This window comes from Mchenga conophoros, linkage group LG5 (assembly GCF_057382185.1).
Source record: "Mchenga conophoros isolate Kocher_MC1m ecotype Shallow Benthic linkage group LG5, M_conophoros_male_GT1.1, whole genome shotgun sequence".
NCBI classification, from domain to species: domain Eukaryota; kingdom Metazoa; phylum Chordata; class Actinopteri; order Cichliformes; family Cichlidae; genus Mchenga; species Mchenga conophoros.
Window position 1 is genome coordinate 20,061,037 of NC_140530.1, and position 13,321 is coordinate 20,074,357.

At 39.9% G+C, this 13,321-nt stretch overlaps 1 protein-coding gene across 2 annotated transcripts in view; it reads right to left on the reverse strand.

Annotated features, from left to right (window-relative positions):
• srgap3 (SLIT-ROBO Rho GTPase activating protein 3) overlaps positions 1-10,737 on the reverse strand; it is a 57,935-nt gene extending 47,198 nt beyond the window's left edge. For both annotated transcript variants that reach the window (XM_085273999.1, XM_085273997.1), the window contains exon 1: positions 10,152-10,737. In XM_085273999.1, coding sequence (XP_085130125.1) covers positions 10,152-10,347 — 196 coding nt within the window. In that variant the 5' untranslated portion in view covers positions 10,348-10,737. The remainder of the gene's footprint in view (positions 1-10,151) is intronic.
• Positions 10,738-13,321: the final 2,584 nt, after the last annotated feature.

A 13,321-nucleotide genomic window follows, 5' to 3' on the forward strand; every position in this document is an offset into this window, starting at 1 on the left:
TAGTTGACCCACTTGACTTCCTGTTGACTCCCTGCACACAGATTACAAAAAATCTATTCAAAGACAGCAATATGACACTTTTAAAATCACCGGCTTAGCTCTATAAAGATTCCAGTTTCTGATTTGTAGTACTCAGAAGTAAAGTAATCAATAAGGAATAATGATTTTTTTTTCAATGATTCAATAATGGGCAAATCTTGACACATAACCTGGTCACTGACTGCGGCCAGTTTATCCACATTGACTGCACATCAGTTCCAATGTGTTGTTCCAGCAGGCTTAGTTAGCCAAAACAACTGGCTGCACTGTCAAAGATTTACATTTTTATCCACAAAGTCCCTCTGATCAGAAATCATGGTTTCTGATGCAACTTAAATATGTCTGTCACCAAAACACAACTCAGTGCAAAACAATGACAAAAATGTCCTAAACATATGCATGAGTGTAAAGCTGATCCACATTTAATGGACTTTGACATTTCTTTTAAGGCATCATTCCCTCTGTATGTTAAGCTGAGAACAAGACATCACCCTTTTCCACATAAAATGAATCAATCAATAAAACCTGCATCTCTTCCCAGAACCAGTACAGGACATCAGGGGTGATGCATTGGCAGAGCATTTTACTGCAAGTCTGCCGTTTGGGAGGGCCACGTGACGCCTTGACGCAATGAAGCGGAGATAAAATAGGAGTGCAGTGAATGAGAGGGATTTTCTGCAGAGCATCCTGAGGGCAGCAGGGAAGGCTGGGCTCCACAGGGCAGCCAAGTGACTGAGGAGAAGCAGGAAAGACTGGTCATTTCCCTAAAGAGTAACATAACAACTAAAACGTAATCCCACATATAAAAAGTTTGAAAGTGAACATGTTCTATTTGTCGTTAATTACAGGCGAGTACATGAGGCAGTGGTAAAATGTCTGAGGATGCAAGAACTATGAGTCTCCTAACGTAATTTGGATAAATTATAGATTTTAATGAGCCTCAGAAGCTATTAAACGCTTTGAAAATAATGTCCCTGGGTGTTCAGATCACCATGCAGTAAAACACACACAAAAATGAGACACACACACATAGACATCACACAAAGGCAACTCTGAGCCAAATTTCTCTAATCCCCAACTCAGCGCCGCAGTATCTGGGCTCTACACAGCAGAGACAAATTTGTGTGAAAAGAACAGACAAATGCAACCCTTATACAGACCTTATTTCACTCTATCTGTCCCACACACAGAGTCTCATAATACAAGTTCCAGTCGTTGAACTAATCCCCCTTTTTTCTGTTCTGTTTTAATCCTCTAATGATTAACACAATTTTGGATTCACAAGGGCATGCTCCCAGTGTCAGCACAGGTTCTTCTCTGTATGTCTCTATCTCGTCTGATTCATCTCCGGCACAGACAAGCTGCAGCACATGTCCACAAAGATAAGACAACAGGAGCTGAGTCCAATCAATAGCTGAGGAACTGATGGTGTATCCTACAGCAAGATGTCACTTGTCAGTCATCCTTCCTGATTATCTGCTGGTTTATAGTATTTTCCACCGGATGTTTTGTCTAGTAAACTAAAAATCAATCCAGCTCTAAAGAAAAAGAATCTATCAAATTACCTCGTGTCGTGCATTTTTTTCCCACTACATTGCATTATTACAGTCAAATGCTCCACTGTGGAAATCAACATTTTCTATGCAACAATTACTAGATATAATAACTTTGTATTTGAATGGGCAGAATGTCTTTTTTAACCCTTCTGAAACTGAAGAAAACACACGATAACAATAAAAAAAAAAAAAGACTATAACTGTTGCTTTATAAAAAGAGCAAAGAAAACCATCCCTGGCTTCCTGATCGCTCTAAAGACTTCTGGAAATCATTAAAGACTTCAGGGAAACTGAAAGCTTGAGACACATGCCCTCTCAGAGTCGAGCTGTCTATCATCTGCTGTATCCATGATCCAGCTCTGCAGGACCAGGCTGAGAGGTGTCGCCATGGCAACATGGGCGTGTTCCATTCCCTGGGGAGACGCTTATTGGAAGAAAGGTGGGATCTGATGGGTGTGAATAGGTGGCAGCATTGAATGAAGAGACACGTGTGCACTGACAAGTGGAGAAAATCTGAAAATGAAGTTGATGAGGCAATTTCAAAGAGTATTTCTAAATACAGTTGAGACAATGGGCAACTTAACTGATTGGAATCTTCCAACATTACCGAGCTTTCGTTGGATGGTGTGGGCTTCTGAGGCAAACACATGAGTGTATTGCATTTCTTTACTGGCTGAAACTGAGAGTGGAAGACAAAAAAAAAAAAGGCAGAACTTGAGAGGACATGTGTCATCTAGTTTGGCCTTTAACTAGACTCTCTGGTGAGCCACAACCAAATAAGTCCCTTGTTTTTTTTGCAACTTTCAGGTCAAAGTTCTTGAGTTATTTTGGTGTTTCACTGTCAAGACATCAAACACGCTACAATCACAGAAAAACATCAAGCAATACCTGCATTTTTATTTTTTTGCTCTCTATTTGTCTAAAGTGACACAGCAAATAACAAAACCATCTTAAGACAGTTCCTGGAATAATCACACAATTTAATCACTTGATTTGAGTTCAGCACATGAATTTTCCTTGTGTTCATTATGTGTATGCATGTGAAGAAGAGCTGTCACACACTGATCAAAGCTGTAAAAGTTTCTGGTACTATCGGCGGTGAATCACCATAATTCAAATTGCAATCTGCAGCAATGTATGACTTTTTACCCTATAAATGATTATTTTCACTTTCTGTTGCGGTTTGGTTAGGTTTAGGCAACAAGAATAAGTTATCAGAATCATCTGTATTTGGCCAAGTTTGCACACACATACAAGGAATTTGACTCTGGTTCACTTTGCGGTTCTAAATACCCATATATACACAAGGAGCACATAAATATGAGGAGAAGACAAGAAATAAGAAAAATATAAGTTACAGAGAGGCCTAAGGAACTGTACAAACTATAACAAACTACAACTGGGCATGGATGACAGATTAAAACACAGAAATAATATTATATTTGCTTTAAAAATAAATTTCCAAGGTGGTCTGGGGGACTAGTCCCCTCTCAGAGGTCTCGAAACATTCATTTCATGAGAACTGAAACACATGAGTTTCATTGTCTTGCTGGCTATCATGAAAAAAATATCAATATGTGCTCATGACCTACTAAGAAATAGGTTGAAATTAGTAAGGGTCTGCACATAAAACCAAGCTCTAAACTTAATGTCTGAGTTTGGGACTGGTGGTCAAACAAAACAAACTATTTAAAGATAGTTTAGTTTAATTATACTTTAGGTTACCAGGATAATTAGTACTGGAAAAATATAATACCAGTAGTTGCAGCCACAGTTTTGTGCTTCTATTAGCACGTGAAACTGTGCCACTTATGCTGCTACACTCTGTTAGCTGGAAATAGGTGCGCTGTTTAATTATCTCAAGTCTGCTGTGGGACATGTGCTTCACCAATATGGAATAAAGTTATCTAACAGGTCCCAAACCTGCAGTGGCAAGAACCGAACTAATTACTTCATTAGTGACTTTTTCAAACTTGTTATTTTTACACAAACTTGTTTCTGCCTGTTTCTAAGGTTACTGTCTCTTGGCAGGAAGTGCATGTTGAAATTTTTCTTGTAAAGACTACTGCTATCAGCAATAACTCACCTCTGGAACAGCAATGCGAGTTTACAAAGTGACCCAAACACACTCAGTCTCAGCATTCACACCTTTCTGACTGCCTGAGTTAGACATGTGGGAATTTTTAAAATAGAAAAATAAGAGCATTGAAATTCTGCACGCAATCGTCAAAGATCTCTAAGACATGTTTGTGCCTTTCTGAAAATAGAGGACAAACTGCAACTACAGTATGCTTTTATCTCCCAAAAGCAACAGTTGTGCATTGCTGGACTCGTAATACAGTGTTAACTGAGAAATACTTCTCAGAGCTGAATCAATTGAGAAATGAAATCATGCACTGACTGGCATCACATTAACAAGGAAATTAAACCTTTTTCATGTTTAAATGGACCTTTGTCTGGTTCATCAACACCATCGTGAACTGAAAAACTGTGGGACAGCAGTGAATGATAATCTTTGCTCAGGACGTTAGGCATTTTATGAAAGGATGATTATGTCTTCCGTGAAACGGACAGAGCAAACTCTCAGCTAAACGAGTGGCAGCTGCATTCATCATACTGAGCTTATAGAGACGAGAGAAGAGTCAACAAAGAGGAAGCTCTATAGCAAAACTCTGGTGACAGCGAGTACGATAAAACTTCATTATGACATGATTATACTGTTCACTGAACGCAACACAAGTGGACAGTTTGTGCTGAATATTGTACTTCTTACTTATGGACACAAATAGAGTGAACAACCAAAATTATGCACTGATTCAAATTCACAGGGTTATATACAATTACTGACTTCAACAATCTGTCATTACAAACAGTAGACTTTTGCATTATTCTTAGTGTTGTTTGAGGTGCATATACCATCCAACACACGTATGACTGCACAGCAACTGAAATACAATGCCCGGGGTTAGAGTTCAACTGCTACAATAGCGTGTTTTATGTAAAACAGTTATTGTTTTACATTCTCACTTTCTATATTGTTTTGACACCCACAATGTGCAATAGAATCTCACAACACATAATAATCACATGCCTAACTTCATGCATTTTGCCATGATACAAATGATACTTAAATGTTACTAGCGTCATTGCCATAAGTAATGCAAAAAATAAAGAAAATCTCAGCTTTCTTTTCAGGTTTATTCAATAAAATGTTGAAAGGATAAAACACATTTCAGTCAGACGCACTATTTACAAATGATTTTGTTTCCATCTGCAGCAATTTATATATGTGGCAGCGTGGCTTTGTTCTTCCACGAGCACATGTGAAGTAGTAGGTGGATGTGGGTTGCAAAGCAGCTTGCAGGTGCACAGCAAAAGCAGCTTAAAGAGAGTGCCTTTAATGAGATAGCTCATTTAGCTAACATGGCCTGTCACTGAGATTAGCTGATTCTATAATTATTGCTAAGATTGGCTTGGTGGCCTGCCATAAAAGGATGTTGGAAGATTAGTTTAAGGAGTAGTGCAGTGTTTTGGAAATCTGTGCAGTAATTAGCACCACGCTAACTTCTCTTAGCTAAACTGTCCTCCCAAAGAATATCTGATGTGTTAATTAATGAGTAGTGACACAAGTGTGTATATTTTGTTAGTTTTGAACAGAACCAAGCTGTTTCCAGTTTATGTGCTAATCTAAACTAGCTTTATACATAGAAATAGAGAAGAGGGTACTTTCAGGTGCTCTCTCATTTCCCAAAGGGTCACCACATCACAGAGCATGGACCTGCATGTTTGATTTGGCAGACTTCCTCACATAACCTGCCCATTAAGCCAGGCTTGTGACCCACACTAGGAGCTTGTGACCTCCCTGAAGCTGGGTTTGTGATCTCCTGTTGGTCTGGGGATCTTAACACTACACCAGCATACACAGAGTTGTACAAACCATCTTATCTAACTCTAAACAAGAAAGCGAATGAGCTGTGTGTTTGACTATTCACTGCCACTCCATGAAAACAAACCAACCCTGAATGAAGTCCAAGATTTATTGGACCACACAACAAACAAGCTGTCCCACACAAATTTTATTCAGCCTTAATATCTAGTGGATGTTTTTTGCTCTGCAAATGCTCAGCAGGTTTGCCAAACAAGTGGGCAGCTGGAGGATCCTCAGCCAGTGACTCAGTGAGACCATTTCTTCATCTCCCTACATGTGTGTTTCCACCCTGCCACACTCATGCTACTCAGCAGGGTGCTGAGAGGTAACTAACCAAATCTAAGCATGATGACAATACACTCTGATCTTCAGACTGACAAAAACAATACACAAATGCAACAAATTCAGCTACAGCAACCAGAACAGTGATTTGTATCTCACTCAGCAGAGAGCTGTCTGTGGCCTGGGGCAATAACAAAAAGAGACACACCTAGTGTCTCACAGAATTCTCATCAGCGTTTAACCAAAGCAACACTTCGGGGTTCATTAGAAGGTGCTTCATAACACATGGCATACTGAAGTCTTATTTCCACACAAGCAGTGAAAACTGTTTTGTAACAGCACATGTGTTAATCTGGAAGCTAATTGTTGACCTTAAACTGCCAATAATATATCATAACACCTCACACACAATTACACACATATAGGTGTGTGATTACCTTGCCGTATACTGCAATGCAGTGCTTGATCTGTAAATGAGGCACACAGGTTTGTGCTCTGCAAAAAACACAGAAAAATATTTCATAACACATTGTGTAACAAACGATGTAGCGAATGTTGGTCAAATTCTTTTCAGGTATTCATTAGGTTCTGCTTGGGAGTCTAAACTTGACTGTGTTCAGTCAGGTAGAATGAAACTAGCAGAGGCTAGCAACAAACGGCAAAGAGAAACTTGAAGCGAGAGGTGGTAAACCATGCTTCCTTTTCAGAATCACCTGAAACGTACCGCATGAACATGAGCTGTCATACCTTGTGTACATCTGTAGACCACTAAAATTTTCCATGAGACCATGCTTGCATTAATTCCTCTGTTCATGACAAGGGAAACTAAACAACTAGAACCAAATGGTACCAGTTCCAATCTTTGGTAAGCTCCATCACATTCAAACTCTACTTCCTCTCAATAACACTTCACCATCTCAGCATTGGTGAGTGTGTCACTGTCTAAATGCCCGTTCGGTGTGTGGATGTATTGTCAGTAATGAATCGGATGCTTGTGTAAGAGCAAGGCATTAGTTACTTCTTGGAAGTGACTACCATCATACCATTAAAAGGTTAAATATGACGCTTTGGATATAAGCTACCAGACTAAGAAATCAAATGAAACTAGAATTAAAGCATCACGTTTCTTTGCCTCCGCAAACCAGTCAGGTTTCAGTTTACATTCATGCCCGTCCAGACTAACACAGCATATAAGAGAAGACACTGAAAGAACCTCATTAAAGGCAGTAAGTGAATTCATGTTTGCTCAGTGAGGCTGAAGATGGCAGAATACAAAGTTGTAGCCCCATATTACTCAACGTGCAAGTGAATCTTTTTGATAATTAATTCTTTCTCAGGTTATGACCAAAAAGGTCAAACCACCAAACTACAAATCAGTTAATCCTCGAGTGCATGAGAATATTAACCAAATTTGAAGAAAGTCCTTTAAACCATTTCAGAGACATTGTGTTCAAAACTATTTGATGGATGGACGGGCCGACCAAAAAAAAACGAACAAAAAACAATACTGTCACCATTGCAGACATTCAGAGACTGTCCATGCATGAGTTTAAGCTGTTAAATACAAGAAGACAGCATTATTTAAATGCACAGTTTGACAAATAAAGGCAACACGGTAAAATGCACTGCGAGACATCCAATTAGTGATTTATTACAGAGCTGGATTTTGGGAGACACAGGACCTGCTACAAGTCAAAGCACACACAAAAAGAAAGAGGGACAGAGAGAGGGAGAGAGAGAGGGAGAGAGAGAGAGAGTGTGTGTGTAAACACCAGACTAGTTAAATAAAAATGAGTCACGGTGAAAACAGTGCTCAGCTGTTGACTTTCAATTTTTGGCTTCAAAGCTATTTCATCACCACCAGCTAATTAACTCATGATTGTCATGACTGCAAAGCTTTTAAAACATACATGTATATAAAATAACGGTGGCTCAAAAGTGTAGTTGTTCACATGTTTGCTTAACAAGCAAAAGATCCCAGTTTCATCTTGGAAGGAGACACAAACTCTTTGGGGGTTGCCTTGGGAAGGGCGTAAAAAAAAAAAAAAAAAAAAAAGCTGCCAAATCAAAGGTGCAGAGCTATCCGCTGCAGCGACCCATTGTGAATAACGGAGCAGCCAAAAGTAGCCTTTATGTGTACATAATAACAGACGAGCATGGGTTTATCCCTAAAGCTGCCATTGTAAATGTCAAGACAGCTGCTGGTGATTTAGCCCACTTCACAAACTGCCTATAAAACTGGCAAACAGGAGGAAGAATAGCTGCAGTCCAGTAACCACACGGCAGTTAGTTACAAAAGTCCAAACTCCTCAGTAAATGCAGTGTATGAACCGTCTCTATTGACATGCTAATGCAAGATCTACCAGCTGAACAGCTTGAACAAAGTGAACCCCGTCTCACAGAGGTCCTTCAGAGGCCTCAGCTTTGGCAGCCGGCCTCAAGGGTTGTCAAGAATTCATTAATAGCAGGAGTTAAGATTTTAGCAAAGTAGTTTGTTGCACTCTAACAGATTAACTTTTGATACGACATGCCAGCTCCCTGCACCGGTCACATTTAAGCAACCCCAGTACTGAGCCACAGTGAACCTACTGATGGGGTTTCTTCTTTGTTTCTGAAGCCAAATGATCTTTTTGTCACCCATCTATAAGCCCTCATACATAATAAAGCAACCCCGCCATCGTGTTATTAACCCATCACTGACACTCTGATGATCTGGCCCCTTCTGCCATGTACACATTAGCCATTAAGCAATAACTCAGAGTAAGACAGGAGCGATTTTCAATCTGAATTTCATTACCGTGCGCTCACTGCCAGGTTCAGCTCATAACATTACCATTGTTGTGAGGCGGTGTATGTCAAGAGCAGAGCCCTCTCTGTCTGCAGGCTATGATACACACCAGCTGTGAATGAGAAACAAGCAGCATTCATCATAAATTAACATCCTTCCTTCTCACGCAGCTGAAAGGCCCCGTCTAATTCAAAGAGGCAGCAGACAGGGCCTGGATCTAAGAAACGGCAGCAATTCTGTCACAGTACTAAACTGACGCCTGAATTATCAGAAAATGTCTTGGGTAAAGAGGAAAGCAAGAGAATCAGATAAGTGCTCAGTTGTGTACAAGCAGTTTTTTTTTTCAATGATCAGCCAAGGCCACAAGACAAAAGAATAAAAAACATAATAACAGTAAAAAAAGAGTTAGAAAATGGTTGAAAGTAACAAAACAAATAAATGAATCCGCTGATCCACTTTCAACACCATGTGACAAGTGTAGATTCTCACACTTAGCATCCAGTGGTCCAGACAGGTACACGACTGAAAGGGTGATCATCAGACATTTAGCACCAGTGGAACCACAGAGAGTGAGAGTGCCAGCAGTGAGCCTACGGCCTTGAAACTGAACCCCAGAGTCAATCATGGTCAGCACCCTATGCTTGTGTGTTCAATTGATGTCTTCATTCCTCAGCTATTTGCCCTGGTTATCCTCTGATTTTTTCTTTTAAATTATTAAATCAGGATTAAATGGTACAGAACCACTCCAAAACCAGCAGAGTCCATCTGAGCCTAGGTGTCACACAGTGAGAGAAACACTGCACTGCAAATGCTAATACGCTCGTGTTATAGTGCCGGATGAGTTTTAGATAAAGGCTGGCATGCAATCAAAGAGCGTGTGTTACCCATGTTGTCAGGTGAAAGCAGTGAGTCAAACCACAGGCACCATCAAGGAATCAAAGGCAAAGCATGGGGAGGGTGAGCAGGTACTTATGTGCATTCAGTCTAAGCCACCATGTCATCATATGAGATTAGCCTATAACACACCGAATATGGATTTATAATATATAACCTACTATTCCTAAATATTAGTCTATCATCCAACCACAAACCACAACAAGCCAAACACAGGCTTCCCCCTCAAGAATCAGAAAGAATGAGGTGCAATAATAAAAGCAGTCCAACCTCCATCCTTTGCACAGGGATCATTTTACCCAGCAACAACAAAGCGTGCAGAATCTGGACCCTAACCACATGATGACAAATTAACATTCAGTTTACAGACATCCCACTGGCTGATGGTGAATTAATGACAGAAGCCTTTGCACACGGGAGAGAAGACTATAGTCTGCTGCTCTTGTCATTTACTTGACTGTCACGGTTTGCTTGTTATCTTGAGGGAGAAGTCAATCTGTGCTATAAGGTTTGCAATATAAAGGATATTGCTTTGAATTTTTTCTATTTTAAAAATACAAATAAAGGAGGAAAGGGGTGCAGGGCTCGAGCCAATTAAAACGGGCTCGAGGAGAGAACAGACAATCCGCACTGAGCGGACACAGGCATCAGATTCACACCGCACCTTTCACTTGGGTCTCATATTCCGCTATGATCTCCTTGTCCTTTCTGAATCTCGTGGATGACATGGTTCCTCGGGTTATGGGGTTGAGCCCCTGTCCGTCGACGACTTTTGGGGGGGTCTCTGCAGTTGATCTCCGACTTGCAACGTTGCAACGCGATCCTCCGTTTTTTTTTCTCCTTTGTTTTCTAGTGACCATGCATCGGTAAGGGGGAAAAACAGTAATAATGAGGCTCAGTGCTATTGTATCCCGCAGTTGTATTCCTCCAGCTTTTTAATCACCCTATCGCAGAAATGACAGTTGAGCAGCAGTCCGGTGTTGCATTCTTCTCTCTGACTGCTTTCTCTGCTGCCAGGAGTCCTCCTCCTCCTCCTGCTCAAAAACTCAAAGCCTTCAGCAGGGTGAGGGAATTAAAACACACACACAAACGGACTGAAAACTATAATAACAACATGATGAAGGGGACAAGGAGACGCCTGAAGGTTTCCAGCAGGAAAGTCCTAGTACCTCCTGTGTCCAAAATAAGCAGGCATGCGTACCAAGAGCGAAGCAGCCACACACAATTCAGACTGACAAATTGCGCTGCAGGGAAACAGGAATTTAAAAGCTTGTCACGTGAGCCCCCTTCACATTATCATCCATCCCTCCTTCCTCTTCCACCCGCCCCCTCTCTCTCGCTCTCTCTCTCTCTCACACACACACGTTTATCCACGACTTCAGGGGACACACATTGGCACACATTAATGTTCGGAAAACAAAAACTATAGTTTTAACCATTACTTATTTGCTTTAAACCATGTCTTCTCCTTAAGAAGAATGGAGCTACCCCCATAATGTGACTGTGTAGTACTGACCATAATATCAGTAATACGTGGAGCTGTGCACACACACACACACACACACACACACACACACACACACACACACACACACACACACACACACGCACAAAGCAACGTTTCCATAAATTCAAATCTTTATTTCCTGGAGACCTCACTATAACTACTTCTGCCTACTTCCAACCCTGCAACCACACAATTTGTAATCCACGCACCTTCATTTTTTTTTTACCGACAGTTATTGTTGTTCTGTTCTTATTGCTCAAACATTTGCATGCACACAGAGCATCATTATCAACACGAAAGGTGTTCCACCTTCAGGCTCCTGTTTCAGTTGTTCTCACAGCTTCAGTGCTAACCTAACCAAGCAATCGCCATTGGCATGGAAACCTCTTTTTTTTTTTTTTTTTTTTATCTCTGCACTACTTTCACCATGGCTACTGTTTAAGAGATTGTGAGAGTTAATCCTTGAAATGTGAGAAGCCTGGTCCTTAAAGAGCTCAATAACACATCAGGACGGCACTGATGTGGTACCTATAAATGAACACAAGCCATTAGCTGGTGAAAGAAAAACTGTGTTGCCAGCATGCATCCTCTTGTCCATGTTAGTCACGTTTAACCTCTTCTTTCTGATAATTAAAGATAACTTTGACAATAATGTCACAACAATATATTTAGTCTCCTACAGTAAGCCTTTGAAACATCAGTAGAAGCAAGGATAAATAAAATAGGGGAGAAGAACTGTTAATTCTCTGTAAAGGAACAAACAAATATGGTCCAAATTTATTCAGTTTCTGTTTTTAAGTAAGTAGTGCTTGTACAGATCCCTGTGCCATGTCAGTGTTGCAGCCTGTTCCTTGCATTTGTGTCATGAAGATAAGCATTGTGACAGAGACTGAGTGTGTTTCTGACAGACACTGTCATTTGGATCTGTCACTGTCTTTAACAGTTCTGGGAACTCAGATTGTTGTCACCTTAGCTATTCTCAGTTCAGAAGAACCAGGCTGCGTGACTCACATTGAAATGGCATAAAATCGGCATACTGACACACTATACACCTCTGCATTTTATTTCCATCTGCAGTTCACAGGCATCAGTATCATGAGCTGACACTTGACAGACTCCAGGTCTACGTTCTGCCACATTTCAAAACACAATCATTTGATTTTTAAGAAGAAAGAAAGAAAGACTTTTTTCCCACTGAATGTGAGATTTTTAACTTCGTTATTGCAAAATGATTCAACAGCAGATGTTATTAACCGCGTGAGGTCCAATCCAAATCTTATGCTATCAGAATATATAATGTTGTTCTGTTTAAAAACAGTTCTTCAAAGTCTTAGCAATCAGGGGAAAATAATTCTCACTGATACAGATCAAAAATATTTATTTTTCATCAAAAAACAGCTTTTTTGCCTTTTGCTTGACTCCAAACATTGGGTTTTGGTTAGAGCTCAGTGCTAGGGTTGGCGTCATCAGTGATGACTTACATCCAAGGGGTTTTACGCCCACCAAGACCTGTTTGGGGCTTAGGTTAGGTTTATTTCCACTCCTGCTCATTTACGATTTGCTGACATGAAGTTAAAGTCAAATTAAGAAATTCTTTCTAGAAATCATATAAGTGTATATATGATGCAGATACAGATATATACAAATACATATACAGGTTTGTGGAAGCAGTCTTTTACTAGCCATACAGATTACTTTTGTATGGCTGGTAAAAGACCGGAGCACTTTTTCCTCAGTCACCCAATCACACACATTCATACAAGTACTTTTCTTTCTATATCTAAGCACATTAAGAATATTTCAATTTCACACATTAACCCTCTGAGGTCTAAGTCATCATAGATGATATCCCTACCTTAAGCATGTATTTTGGAGAAAGTTGAAGCAGACTTTTATGGAAACAATATGAACAGCTCTCGATGTGTGAAGGTTGGTGATTATAATAATAATAATGATGATGGATTGCATTTATATAGCGCTTTTCAGGGTCCTGATTACAGATTACCAAGACTCTAGAGAACCAAAGATTATAAAAAATACCACTGTGAGATTTTCATAGGCTAAGGTTAGATAGTTAGTTAGGATAGTTTTAGACCTCAAAGGGTTAATGACTTATAAGTATGGTTTATTCAATCTTTTATGAACTGTGTATTAAACATTATTGAGTCCATTAGAAAGTCTGTATGCATGGCACTGTTTTTGTAAATCAATTGTTACAAATGAGCATTAAATTATCAAGACATGTAGGTTTTTCAGAATATAGCTACAAATTACTTTCATTTGACTAAAGAAATAGCATATCATTGTAAGCTAAGGACCTGCATTAG